Below are 15,611 nucleotides of genomic sequence, written 5' to 3' on the forward strand. Positions count from 1 at the left end.
AGAGCCGTTGGAGTTGAGAAAAAACTAGCCGTTATGCCTCCCAGCGTGCTCGAGTCGACTCGGCTGAAGTAGGAGTCGACTCGTGAATAGAAATCTGCCCGGCACTGTAGCTGGGAGTCGACTTGACTGTAGCTGGAGTCGACTCGAGAACTGTAGCACTGAAAACTACTTTCTGTCCTGACTGAGAGAGACGGCTTGAATGAAGTAGGAGTCGACTCGGCACTATAGCTGGAAGTCGACTCGACGTAGCTGGAATCGACTCGAGCACTGTAGCGCTGAAAATCAACTCTCTGTCTTTTTCTGCGGGAGTCGGCTCGTGAATAGTAGGAGTCGACTCGAGCACTGTTCCTTGAAACTCCAGAGTGCCAGAGTCGATTCTGAACTTTCAGGAGTCGACTCGAGGACTGTTCTTTTGAATTTTTCTTAGAGTTTGTTCTTCCAACTTGAATCCTTTGAACTTGAACCTTGGGCCAATGCAGCATGGCTTTCTTCCAACTTTTCTTGAGAGCTTTTGAGGCCTTCTTGTATTTTTCCAATTTGCTATGTTTCTTGCAAAACAAATTATCTTTCTTCTTGCAACACAAACATTAGTAATTATACTTCAAGGTTTTGTGATCATCAAAATCAATCTTTAAATCAATCTTTGGGTCAGCAATCTCCCCCTTTTTGATGATGACAAAACTTGGAGTATATGCAATATAAAATAGATTGTGTTCTAGAACTAATGCATAGCTAAGTTGCATGAAGTAGAAAACATGCATATTTAAAATATACTTCATGATAATGTTTTAGATTTAATCAACTTAACGTAATCAACACATAAAACATTATGAGCATATACTCAAATATTTCTTCCCCTTTTTGACAACATCAAAAAGGTTGCAAAACAATGAAACATTAAGCGCAAAGTAATAAACTAAACTTAGATATTTCTCTCCCTTATTGTACTCTGATTTTCAGTCAATGCATGTCGAATTATTGCATGAATATGAATGAAATAACTCAAGGCAATAATGTCAGAACAAGATTAATGAGCATGTATCAGAGCCAATTAAAATGATTTCAGAGCAAATTTAAATGAGATCACATTGAATTTGATAATTTTAACATTCTTGTAAAGTTCTTTTACCCCTCTTTCAAAAAGAATAAACTCGAAATTATTTGGCTTTAAGAATGTCATCAGAATCAAGAATGAAAAGTTTGGCTTTAAGAATAATACATTTGAGATACGAACCAAAAGAGACCTTTAAATATAGATTCCAAAGATAGTTTTCAAATCAAGTGCAGGTGGAATCTTTTTCAAGTTAATTCAAGAAGTGTCAAGAATGATATTCAAAGAAAGCACGAATGGAAATCCAACCTTCCTCCTTTTTTGAAAGATCTTTAATAACAATTATGAAGGCTTGTTCATTTAAGATTTTTTGCCCAATATATTAAATATATAGCAACATGAGAGCAATCTAATCAATTTTTTATAGTATAATATCAAAACTTATATACTCGAAAAATATAACATCATGTTGGATCATTAATTCTTAATGACTTTAAAGTTCTTTTATGATATAACAATATTGTGGCACAAATACCAAAACATGAATTCATGCAATTTATGATATATCTTAGAGCATACAAAAAATGCAAAGCTTTGAAAGTTCTTTTAGAGCTCTTTTAAAGACTTTCTTTTGCTCCGTTAAAGAGAATAACATCAAAATCAATTAAAAGGAATTGGCACAGGATAGAAACTCTAAAGTGCAAGCTAATTAGAACTCATTAGTGAATTCCAAAATAGATTTTCTAATAGAGACAGATAGAATTCATTTTTTTTAAAATAATTTTCAAAACAGCTGATTTGCCAATTAGGTGCATTTTAAAATCTATAAATCTATCACATATAGTAGTTACTTTAAATTTGTGTTTATAAGAGATACTGAAGGAAATTTAGCTCTATACATTATTCTCCCCCTCTTTCATTAAACTAGAGGCTCTTTTGATCAACTGTTTGAATTGCAATTTGGTTCATGATTGATGCATAAGATATATTAACCAAAAAGCCTCAAGGTGTATCATAAAGATTTTCAGATTTAAATTTCAGATGATACATATTGGAGGGTATTAGGATCATTTCTCATTTAGTACTCTTTCTCTCTTCTTTAGTTATAGATTTATGCGATTAAGTTTCATATGATCTCTCCTCCTGAAATTTTCTTTCTCCCTCTTAATTGAGCATTCCATTTAGGAGTTTAGAATTTGAAGATAATTTTCAATAAAACATTCAAATTGTTAATCTTGAAAATATGTTTTTTATAAATTTCAGCATATTTTCAATCTTAACCCATTGAGAGCATATTTGCAAGTATCAAATCATATTCATTTGAGATAATAAACGCTCTATAGAATTAAACTCAAAGTATAGGCTATATATAACTAAGACAAGTAATGGCAACACAAGGAGGTTCATCAAAATCAATTCATAAAATATTCAAGGTATGCATGATATAATGGTGACTTTTGAATAAGATGCAAAATCTAGAGAGACTGATATGTCTAAAACTCCCCCTCAAAAGATGCATTCTTCTTTAATCATTCTTTTTTTTTTGTTGAATTTCAGATTTTAATGATAAACGTGAATAAAACTGAAATTCTATGATATCAAGAATGTAAAGTGATCTAAAGTTTTTCAAAATTTATAGCAATCACTCTTTTTCATCTTTCAAGAACAAGTTATGCTTCCTCTTAATCTTTGAGAAAATGTACTGAAATATTAATTAGAAAATAATTCTTTTGAAGCTTAATTTCTTTCAAAAGCAATTACATTTTCTTTCTTTTAAGAGTCATTTGAGTGAGTTAAAACATTTTTAGCTTTAAGATCATTCACTCTTCTTTAAAAAAGCTTGTTCTTTTAATGATAGAGGCCTTTAATAATGTAGAAGAGAAAACATATAGATGACATTGAAGTGTATATTTATAGAACTCAATTTCTTAATCATAGTTTCTCAGCAATGTATACATGAAGCACAATAAATCTTTTTAATATCAAAATAAAATCATATATTTAGAAACATTTGTTCGCAATCAAGATTATTGAAAAATACATCTTTTAGACCAATTTTAATAAACTTATAAGATAGAAAATGATATGTTTTAGATGCGTATCGGAGCAAACAATCAAGGCATCAAAATTATTCTATTTAAATAAACTTTTCTTATATAATTATGCACTGATTTCATCCTTAAGGTGTGTTTTCAAGTGATTAAAACTTGATTTGATTCTTCTTATATACTTTCATTTACTTTGTCATTCATTTCCTCATCATTTTTTTTGAATATCTTTCCTTAACCAATTAATGAACATTTTGATTTTGTTTTTTGTTTTTACTTTCTTATGCTCTATACTCTATTTGCTCCCTATGCGGTAGAGTTGGAAGGGGCACGAGGTATTACCACTAGCCTCCCTCTTGTGCCGTCCCTAATATACCCTATATCGAATAGTTGGATCAAATAGTGTCGGATACTACCACTAGTCTCCCCATTGGCACCATTCCTATGACGAGCAATATAGAAAGGTTAAAATGTTCACTTCAAACTCTCCCTGTTTAAGTGTAATTAACTACGGATTTTATCCCTTCCAAAAGAATGCTCACACAAGTTTCACAAATGTGCCGAATATATTATGCTTGTTTTGCTTTTCCTTAAGATTGGAGTATTTGCTTTTACTTAGATTTTACTTCCCTTGAATAATGTTCATTTTCTCTTCTTTATCTCTCTCTCTTTGTTATTCTCAAGTAATTTACATGAAAGAGCAGAATAAAGAAATAATCTAATGTATTATATACATGTATATCATGCAAACAATATTTTCATATTTTCATTATGCTTAAAGATTCATAACTTCTCACAAGTTATTTTAAATCAAAATTTTAAACATAAACTTGTGTATTTCATGGTTATGACATAGGCAAAGATATATTTTAGTTTGAGCAAACCATGAAACAATTTCTAAAAGCGTAAGTCAATCCATACATATATAGACATGATATTAAGAAATTAATAATTAAAGATTTTAATCATGCCACAATAAGATTTAAGTTATTGACTTTGCTCAGCTAATTTATGAGAGAGGTATCTAAAATTATCGATTCATTCTGCATTCTTCAAGTCAAATACCTACTAGATTTCTTATGTGTGAACTTTTGGCTGAAGAAGGTCCCCTCTCTTGTTTGCATGTGAATGTTTATTGTATCTTACGTGGAGGCGTCCTTCTAGTTAAAATCTCTCATTTTCTTGCTCAAGGATCCTGCATTATTAACAAAATTCTTTTCTTTCTTGAAAGAAAGTCATTAGTTTCTTCACGATACAAAACATTCATACAACATATTTCTTAACTAGATGACTCAACATAAGATATGACAATAATTGAATGTTGAGTCATTTTATTCAAGAGATTGCCTAAATATAAGCAAACACATGTCACTTGAACTAAAGAGATAGTTTTATTAACCAAGATGGTTCAAGGACAAGCAAGTGAGGCAATAGGAAGATTCATCAAAGGTTAAATCAATTTCTTGTTTTCAGAATCAATTTAGCTTAGATTTTATTTGCTTAAGATAATTATCAATAAGACATGCTAGCTAAGTTTTAATCAAATTATCTTAAACAGTTGTTTCTATCGAAATTCAGATTATGATTCATTTGTTATCAATAAAATATGATTCATTAGAGTTAGATTGAAATCTTGCACAAGGGCACATAATGAGCATACAATCTGGTCTACTAGCTATATGATAAAATAATTATTCTGTCATGCTTCAATACAGCTTTAAAACAATAGATCTACCTTGCTCATCCTTTTCAAATTCTACAAGATGGGGTCATAGACATACCTTCATGCCAATCTTCTATAAGAGTTTTTTTGTGGACTAACTTTGGTCAATGAAGATCCCCTTTCTTGTTTGTCTAAATTTGAAGTTCGAGAGAAAATGTTAATTCATTCATCATACATATTTCAAACTCACCTTGCATGAGCTTAGTAAAATATTCATATAAATCTTTATTAGTAGAACCAAAAATGATGTCATCAATGTATACTTTGAGCAAATAAGATATCACAAATTCTTCTTTTTGATGCATAAATTTATCACTATTACTTTATATCAAAAAGTTACTCGAGCTTTTATATCATGCTTTTGGTGCTTGTTCCAAATCACATATTGCTTTATCATATTTGTAATGAGTTTCAAATAAGGTGGTTATTTTACATAAATCTTCTTTAATGAAATAACCACATAGGAGTGCATTCTACACATTCATTTGACAGAATATAAAGCTCATAAAGCAAGCAAATGATAATGGTGATCTTTACTTCTAATCATGCAAGAATTTCATCAAGATCTATTTCATCTTTTCTTGATTGAATCTTTTAGTAGTCACCAATTTTTCTTCATTAAGTGCATTTCTGAAAAACTTAATTTGGTTCTAATTATTAACAAGTTTTTAGATTTTATCGGCAAGATTTCAAATTCTATCTCTTTCAAAAATGATTTAGTTTAACTTGACCAATTATAATCTTGTTCATTCTTCTTAAGGTGTTTTAGTTTCAGATTGTTATATGTAAGCAAAAAGATTAACCATATACATATATAATCTGATTTTAGTGACTTGATGAAAGATCATTAGTCTCATAAAGAATAAAATGAATTGATATTTCTACAACTAGAATCTTTTCATTGAATATTTTATATGCATTGCTTGATGAATGATACCCAAAGACAGAAGTATCTTTATCAGATTTGGCATTATTTTCATAAGAACATTATCAAGCATAACATGTACGACTGAAAAATATGAAAGATATGCAATAGTTTATTTTCTATTTTTCAGAAGATCAAAAGAAGTTTTCATTAAAAATAGATCTAATAGAAACCATATGTATGACAAGTAGTGATAGCTTTTTAATAAAAAATGACTATCATACAACATTGTTTTTTTCATTTCTTCAAGAATTCGATTAACCCTATTTTACTTATGGTGTCCTTGGTGCAGAAACAATTGTATTCAATATTTTTTCTGTGCAAACCTTATCAGAATTTTGGTTTTCAATACTGTGCCATGATACTCTTTATTTTCACAGTTTGGAAACCTTTTTCATTTGAAACACTTTTACAAGATTTAGCAAATACAGAAAATACTTCAATTTTATTTGCCAAGAACAAATCCAATGTAAGCTTTTGAAAACTTAGTGATGGAAACAACATCTTTAGATTTAGAAATTGATTCTTGTTTGTTTCCTTAGTTAACATGCATAGCAAAACTTTGACCTTGCAGAAGATAATCTAAGTAAACCAATGACAAGGTCTTTTGAAATTAGTTCCATACTAGCATAAGTTAATTTTATATGCCAAAAAAAATTTCTTTGATATTAGTATTTATAATGCATATTTTTAAGAGCATATCAAGTACATATTCTTATGTTTATGATCAATAGAAGATAATACCATGGATAAGAACTCTCAATCAAGCATATAGAAAATTCATAGAGTTATTCTGGGAGAATTGATTTACTAAATTATCCATCTATAGGTAAAGCATAATATAGAAAGATGGAGTGATTTGGATATATTTTTTTTTCATACCAAAAATATCACTTATATCACAAAAAATGATTAATACTTGCAAGTTATGTTTTAATCAACTAATAAAGCAATTTTAGTATGAGAGGATGCAAGAATTACTAATTTCATTATTTCCTCCATTTTAGTCACTTTTCTTAATTACATTTTAAGTTTCATTCTTTAACACGTGTCTAGAGCACCCATTGTCCAGATAATATCTTTCATTAGAACCTTGGGTAGCTAGACACACCTGCTGAAAAAATAATTAGATTTTCAACTTAGGAACCTAAGCTCTTTTGGGTTCTTGCAGGTTAGCTATAATTGTTCCTTTTGGAATCCATATTTGTTTAATATTAATAGCTTTACTATTTAATTTATGTGTATTAGAACTATAGGTAAAATTATTATGCCCATTCTTTTCATATTTGAAATAAGTTATCTTATTTGATGGTTTGCTTGGTGAATTGATAATCTTTTTCTCTAGGAATTTATTGTTAAGCAAGGGAGTCAAGCCAAATTTGGATTTATCAAAAATAGCATGTTGATTTTCAAACATCATTTTTAATCTTTCTGAACTTACAGTGAATTTGTTAATAAGAGATTTCAGTTGGTCAACTTCTTCACTTAAGTTTTGGTTTGCTTTAATTAAGCTATGATTTTTCTGAATCAATTTTTCTGAATTTAACCTTAAGCTTTCATTTTCAGAATTTAGTTTGTCTTGTATTTCAGCAATAGAATATCTTTCTTTTGAAATTTTCAGATTTAGCTTTTTAAGATTTTTATTTTTCATAGCTAATTTTCTACATTCACCATATAAATCATGAAAAGCATTTAATAGTTCATCATAAGAATATTTTTCATGAAATTCATTTGGTGTAAGATTAGATTCGGATTTTACCTTATCTTCTTGTGCCATAAAGCACAAGTTAGTTACCTCTTGTAGTTCTTTGGAGCTAATATCATCATTGTTGCTCCTAACTTTCATTTTCTTGCTTGACTCTTCCTTGGTCAAGGTTTTCTTGCTTTTTATCTCTTTCTTCCTTTCTTCTTGTTTCCTCTTCTTCTTTGTCTTTAGGAAGCTTTTGAATTTTTCGGTGTTTGGGAATGGATCCTTGTTTTCATCACCGAATTCTTTATTTGTTGTTCTTTCTTCCTGATTGGGAGATTCAACATCTTTTTCTGCAGGCTCATTGTTAGTATGTAATTGAAGCACATGTGAACTAATCTGGATTTTGTCATAAATATTTTCTAAAGTATCCTATATCTCCTTAGCAGATAAGCATGCAGAGATTTCATTAAATTCTGTTTCATGGATAGCACAATATAGTATGTTTATAGCATTAGCATTCAATTGTGCTTGTTCTTTTTCATTAACAGCTTGAGGGAGTGTGTGAGGGCCATTTATAATGATATTCCATAACTCAGTTTTATGATTGAACAAAAATTTTCATTCTAGCTTTTCATTGAATATAGTTAGTTCCATCAAACAGTGGAGGTCTGTTTATGGAAAGTCCCTCGGCAAATAATATATTACGTGGGGTTGTCATAATCTTTGGCTCTAGTCGGTTAAGACTACAAATAATATGAGAGCACCTGCTCTGATACCACTGGTTGCCCAGTAGATACAACCCAAGAGGGGGGGTGAATTGGGTCTTTTAAAACTTTTAACCACTTCTAAACTTTTCAATTAATTAAGTTAAGTTGTATAGATGCATAGTGAAATTTAAACTTAGCAACAGTTTGATTTTAATCTGATCAAAATTAAAACTATTAAGCAGCGGACTTAATAAACAATTAGTCTAGATTTTCGCAAGCAAGCATTTCAATACAATGTATCTTAATGCATTTTTATTAAATGAAACTTGATTAAATAATTTGAATATACTTGCAACTAAAGGATGCGCGGATAAGAGTTAAGCAAGCAATTCAATTAGATATTTATCTAAGTGAGGTAATTAAACAATGAAAGAAAGCATCACAAACACAACAAACATATAGTGGTTCGGTGCACCCCAGCACCTACATCCACTCCCCAAGACCTCTTGGAAATTTCACTATAATCCCTCAGATTACAGCCGATTGTTTTACAAGCTCACAACCTAACTTGTTGTTTTCACGAGATCACAACGAACTCGGTCGGTTTTCACAGGCTCACCGATTAGAACCAACCGATTGTTTTCTCGGGGTGACAATCAAACCCAGTTGGTTTTCCCCGGTTCACCAACCACGACCTTACACCATTGGTTTTTCCTTTGGCTCACCAACAAACCTTAACCCCTTGATTGAATCCCTTGATTGAATCAAGTTACAAGATATTAGAACAAGGGTTTAAGACAAATACAAGCTTCTTAAACAAGCAGATATAACAATGTAAACAATTAGAGTAAAGAGAAGAAGCCCTCAACCAAGTTTTGCAAATGAAGGAACTCGGCTTCTTCTTTACTTGACCCTCTTCTGATTTCGCACGAGGTAGAGGATCGCTGAGGCAGCACACAGTTGGAGAGGAAGCTTTGGAATTCACTCAGATGCTCTTCTTCTCTCTCTTTTGCTTTGAATGGCCCTTTTGTGCTTTTGGGAGGTTTCTCTTAAAATCCCTTTGAAATCTCTTCCCTATATATTCTCTCCCACTTCTTATCTTTTCTCCTTGCTCTCCCCTTGATTTTATAGCTTTAGATGGCGTGGGAACAAAAATCTAGCCGTTAGAGACAAAAATAGAGCCGTTGGAGTTGAGAAAAAACTAGCCGTTATACCTCCTAGCGTGCTCGAATCGACTCGGCTGAAGCAGGAGTCGACTCGTGAATAGGAGTCTGCCCGGCACTGTAGCTGGGAGTCGACTCGACTGTAGCTGGAGTCGACTCGAGAACTGTAGCACTAAAAACTACTTTCTGTCCTGACTGAGAGAGACGGCTTGAATGAAGTAAGAGTCGACTCGGCACTGTAGCTGGGAGTCGACTCGACGTAGCTGGAGTCGACTCGAGCACTGTAGCGCTGAAAATCAACTCTCTGTCTTTTTCTGCGGGAGTCGGCTCGTGAATAGTAGGAGTCGACTCGAGCACTGTTCCTTGAAACTCCAGAGTGCCAGAGTCGATTCTGAACTTTCAGGAGTCGACTCGAGGACTGTTCTTTTGAATTTTTCTTAGAGTTTGTTCTTCCAACTTGAATCCTTTGAACTTGAACCTTGGGCCAATGCAGCATGGCTTTCTTCCAACTTTTCTTGAGAGCTTTTGAGGCCTTCTTGTATTTTTCCAACTTGCTATGTTCCTTGCAAAACAAATTATCTTTCTTCTTGCAACACAAACATTAGTAATTATACTTCAAGGTTTTGTGATCATCAAAATCAATCTTTAAATCAATCTTTGGGTCAGCAGTACCAAAGCTAATTCAGCGTACTGAGTGTTGATATTCCCTATACTATGTACCGGTTTGGTACTGGTATGGTACAGTATGGTCGGTACGCGCTGGTACCGACTAGTACAGCCAACCTTGAATCATACAGTCTTTAAGGCTAATATAAAATAAGGTAACATTAAAATTATCTGTAAAACATAATTTTAAAAATCCATAAATCTTAAAATAACCTTAAAAATAAAAATAAAAAAATCCAAAAAACTGAATGGGTACCGAATCGATTTGCTTTTGCGTGTCGAGTGTTGGTATAGTTTGGTGCAGTATTGTATCACATCGGTACCTAAGTGGTATGCTCCCGGTAGTGAGATTGCGGACATTGCATTTCTTGATTTTGGGGCCATCTCGTGTTAGGCTTTTTCATATATTTGTTCAAGTGCCAACAAGTATAGGCACTCTGATAATCTTAAACCTAGACTATTTGTAACACTTTTGTATTAGTCAGCCCCACGCCAAGTCTAATTTCGGGTGAGGGAGTAGTTGGATAGACAAGGATTTCCAATTTAAAGATAGAAAGAAGGGGGCATAACAGGATACCATTGTGTGCATCTGGGTGAGCTCTTAATGGAGTTGTGAAGTATGGGCTTCTTTGATAGTTTTCTTTCTCTTCCAGAGCCTATTTGGGGAGTCAGTGCTTCCCATAGTGAGACATGTTTTCCCCGATATCTACTCATTTTGTTCCTGGGTTTTGACTACAATTTTGCTCCTTTTCAAAAGTTCCCATGTCTCTTTCATTTTGTCAACTATCAAACTATGCTACTTGTTTTTTCAAACTTGATCAGAAATTCTGCCTCATGTAGCCAATATGCCCTCTTGACTGTGTACCCAATGTCTCTCAAGAACCCAAGTAGTCTACCAGCCTGAAGAGGTTGGTTTTATGGGATGGGAGTCCTTTTATTGCCACCCATGCAGGGGTGACATATGGGGATTAGAGGCATTTCGATGATATCCACATTTGTAGATGCAAGAGGCATCTCAGATTATGTAGCTATTGCTCAAGAATGATTTAGTTTATTACAAATACTAGATTGTTGTACAGTTCTTTGATGTTGGATGACTAAGGGATGAAGATGATGCTGTTGTAATTTGATTTCTCATCTTACTATAATGATTTTCCTAGAGCAATTTTGTTGAGGAGGGCTAACTCTCTTTTATTGCTTCTGCTCATGTGAACAGTTCCTTGGCAAATCAGCAAAAAGAGTGTTCCATTCAAGGTATGCCGTATCGGCCCAAATCGGGCGGTACAGGACGTACCATACCGATTCGGTACTAGTACCCGGCATGGGTGGCGTACTGACACTTGGTACGCCAAAAAAATTTCGTACTATACTGTACTGACACTGTGCTAGTGTGGCACCGGTATGAAGTATGGTACCAAAGACGGTGAACCCTGGTTTTATTTTTCACCCTTACATGTGGTTTTGTCCTCTTGCTAAGTACCTTCTCTCTGATCCTTGTTTGTTCTGATTTACTCTCAAGAGTTCAGCCTCTATTTTTCTCATGTCTCTTTCATCGGCCCATGTTTTACCCTTGTCAAGAATCAGCTCTTATTTCTATAACGATTCTAATGTAGGGTGCTTGGTATGATTTAAAAGATTTTCAATGCTTCCCTTGTGCTAGTTACAAATCAGGAACTTTTCAATGATTTAAGCCACATTCCCTTTTGTAATTTCTTTTCTTTTTACAAAATGTATTGTTCAATAGTTGGTTATTTCAATGTGTTTGGAAACTGTTCCACTAAATGTGCTGGAAAAGCTGTTATATGATGGTTTTCTATTAAACTTCTGTTTAAATTTGGTCATGCTTCGTGACAAGTCTAATATTAAATATGATGGAAACTAGGATTTAATAGAGGGGAAGTAGAATTATCTAATTATTAGAATATAACCTCCGAAAAACCTGTACGGAAACTGTCTGTTTGTAATTTTTTGCTTTTTCAAGTTTTTTATGTATCCTCCAATTTTTTTATTGGATTGGACTAACAAGGACCTGCTTATGTTGAACTAGGGCGAACTATTGGTCTGCTTTTGCCTTACAAACAAAACTGAAGGTAATACAATAATATAAGTAGTCGCCAAACTTGGCCTATACATCCAAAACTGACGTCATGCTTGTTGCCATTATCCACTATGTTTAGAAAGCCAAAGCATTGATAGTTTGTCATTGTCTATTTTCTTGGTAGCTCTTTTCTTTATAACCAAGTAGTGAGTTAGCTTATATAATTTTGGAAGGATCTAAGCATGATTCATTGCTTGTTTTTATTATACCTTCTAAATCTTTCTAAATTTGGTCTTATTTATTACTTTCCTGGAGTTATTATTACCAGAGAAACTTATTTCATGGGTCATCTGATCCATATGCAGGTTCGTATGTGGCAGCAGGATGTTGGGGACATAACTGTGTTGCAACCTACTCCAGCTGCGGTCCTAGATGTCAGTAATTAAATTTTCCTATACATTTCTGATTAAGGGTTATCTGCCATAAATAGCTTGGTTTTGTTTCTTCCATGAATCCATTTTGGTTTTATGGTCTAATCATCGTGGTTAAGGCCTTGATTGGACAATTATTCTAGCTAGTCATGGTGATTTATTTTGCTTAAAATCTTCCACTTGTTTCATGTTAAAATTAAGCATCTCCTGAGACAACTTTCATGATGGCTTGCTTGGTGGGGTTCAATTTTTTACTATATAATTTGAATTGCATGATTACTGGATGAAGTTTAATTCAGTAGACCTTCCATGAATGCATAATCTGCTTAATTTTCAGCTAAAAATATCCTAAGAGACAAGAAATAATTACACATTGCTTACAAATTGCATGTACATAAACACGAGAATTGGATTTAGACATGTGTCCAAGTGGTTGATTCGATAAGCCAAAAAAAGATGATAATACAATGCATAGAAAGGACAATTTTACCTCAAATATATTTACTAAAATATTGCTTAAAAGAAAAGATTATAAGATGCTACTTGTTATGGTCTTTTAATATGTTTGTGTCTCATCCAAACTTTCCAGTTGGCTCAAGGATTTTAGAAAAATGACATTTTGCAGTTATTTTTTATAGTACATTCTGCACCAATCTTTATGCTGGATTTTGCATAAAATATCCACTTAACTATTGATTTTGCAAGAAAAAAGTTTGTTTGTTTTTTGGCTGAATGATACACATTTAGGGGTCTCTGACAATTTTGCCCTTGGATCTAAGTATGAGATATGCAGCAGTCCAACAAGTGTGCATTGGATATTCAAAAAATTATGTATTATATGTTCAATAAATGTCTATCACCCATTTCATACTTAGGCCAAAGACAACATTGTCCATGGACACTCCTAAATGTTTATCGTTGTGCAAAAAATCTTTTCTTGCAAAACCAATAATTAAGTGGATCTTTTATGCAAAACTTACAAGGTTTGCAATCTCGGTATTGAACCCCATACAGATACCATGTTGGTATACTATTAGTACGCCCGGTATGGGTTTGGTTTGGCATACTGATAATCGGTACGCCCTCCATACCAAGTATCAGTTTGGTACCGGTACGATAAGTCCACCAGGTATAGGGCGGTATGCACTAGTATTGTGAACCTTTCTCACATATCTATAAAAAAAGAAATGCTAACTTTTAACATGATTATAATAGGTGAACTCATTCTTGGAGGGATCCACCTATTTACTAATATTTATAAAAGCTACAATTAGAAAAAAGATAAGCATCAAAATGTCTGATGTGTTTCGAGTTCGGATACTTAATCGACATGGATTCTAGGAGCTGGATGTGAGTGCCCAGGTTGCTATGTTCAACTGCTGATCATAATATCTTATTTGAATGCAAAAAAGATAACTTGGAGGGACTAAGAAATGGGTAGATCACACTATTGGAAGGTTTTGCTTACAAATATGTGCTGTAAAGATTTCTTATTATTCTTGTTGTTTTATAAGATTTATTTCCTTTACTGAACTTTCTTATGGGTGCAGATGTTACCAACAGTTGCATATGCTGATAATCCATCAACAAGCTTTGCTGCAAAATTTGTTCACGCCTCTACAAACAAAAATAGATGTTCAATTAATCGGGTATTGGTAAGTTTAATATATTTTATTTATTTTCTTCTGTATGATTGCTAAATTACATATTCACACTGATCAGATTTGTCTAGTATTACTTAACACCTCTTGTATGCCTTTCCTTTTTTAATGCTTGCAATTGAGTAGACTTCTAAATGCATGCCATTTATGTTTGTGGAAATGATATTTTGAGCTCATTTTTCTGGAATAAGTTGAACCAGTCCATCCGCATATATATACATTTTTTTAAAATGATCTTTGCCAAGGTTTGCAAAATCAGTACTGTGATCCTTATCGGTCGGTTATTGGTGGTACAGTACACATGCTAGTGTCGATTAGGTGTCGGTGAGACTGAACAAGTGAGAAAGAAAGAACATGGCGGTGAAGAGTGAAGGGAAGGAAGGAACTACCAAAGAAGGTGAGGCAAATAAGGGGTTGAAGCTTGTTAATCATGGGTCATAGGTTGTCGATTGAAGCTGGAGCTGTAGGTGAGGCCTCACATGGCGTCGTTGCTGGAAGACGAGTAGGTGATTTGGAGGTGAGGCTGTGGGATTGGGGAGAGAGAGCGAAGGCTAGGGTTTCAAATAGGAGAGAAGATAGAGATTGATTGAATGTGTGTGTGCTTGGGGGGAGGGGGAGGGGTTAGGGGTTTTATAGAAAGCCTAGTTCGGCCTAGGAAAACCAGGTTAGAACCATTCGAAACTAGGTGGAATTGGTCAGTTCAGCCTGGTTTAGATTGGTTCTAACCTTGTTTTCATTTTGGTTGGGCAAACCGTCCAAGTTCTCAGCTAGCTCGATCTGATATGTCTTGAATTGGCCGGTTCAAGAAGCCTCGAACCACCTGGTTTAGGATGGTTCCATAGTCCTTAATCTTTGCTGTCATTATGCAGTATGAATTCAATGGATTAAACTTTCTCAATGAAACTGTAACTAAAATTAAATTTTTAATTTACGAGCTCATATATGAAAAAGGCTTTGGTCGACCAAAATGAGCTTGCCTTTTCAAATAAAATTAAACTTTAAATTTGCCTTCTTGTGAAAAAAAGAAACTCAGCTTAGCTTGCCAGAAAGCTCACTCAAGCTTGGTTACATGACAACAGAGCCAAGCTTGAAGATATCATGAGCAAGCTTGAAGATATCATGACAAGCTTTGCTCTAGGTTAGTCCTAATAGTTAAGCCTGAGCAGCGTACTACTTGGCTTGGATTTTCTTGTTTCCACATTGTACAAGGAGAAAGACTGTTTTTTTTTTTTTAAATTTAAATATAAGATCCATATCACAGAAGTAGTACTAAATAACTAACTATAAAACATCCAGAATGCATATGTAGACGGTAAGTGCCTTCAGATCATGGAAGTTTTGGTGGATTTGACAGTTGAATTAGGAAGGATAAATCAGTATTCTATAAATTCTTACTTTCTAATAGGACTTAATTTTCCACTGTCAAATATTTGAAATTAAACTCAGTAGGTTTTAGTGTAAGAGTGACTTTCAATTGCCTTTATTTCCTAGTTCTATTGCTTCTTCAC

At 33.4% G+C, this 15,611-nt stretch overlaps 1 protein-coding gene across 3 annotated transcripts in view; it reads left to right on the forward strand.

The window, feature by feature from the left end:
* LOC103722450 (flowering time control protein FY-like) overlaps window positions 1–15,611 on the forward strand; it is a 42,214-nt gene that overhangs the window by 11,206 nt on the left and 15,397 nt on the right. The window contains exons 3-5 of one of the 3 annotated variants that reach the window (XM_039117032.1): window positions 12,021–12,063; window positions 12,377–12,445; window positions 13,993–14,097. In XM_039117032.1, the coding sequence (XP_038972960.1) occupies window positions 12,021–12,063; window positions 12,377–12,445; window positions 13,993–14,097 (217 nt within the window). Of the gene's footprint in view, window positions 1–9,921; window positions 12,064–12,376; window positions 12,446–13,992; window positions 14,098–15,611 lie in introns of those variants that run through there. The other 2 variants (XM_008813014.4, XM_039117031.1) reach the window with 2 other exon arrangements.

Source organism: Phoenix dactylifera, unplaced genomic scaffold (assembly GCF_009389715.1).
Source record: "Phoenix dactylifera cultivar Barhee BC4 unplaced genomic scaffold, palm_55x_up_171113_PBpolish2nd_filt_p 000164F, whole genome shotgun sequence".
NCBI classification, from domain to species: domain Eukaryota; kingdom Viridiplantae; phylum Streptophyta; class Magnoliopsida; order Arecales; family Arecaceae; genus Phoenix; species Phoenix dactylifera.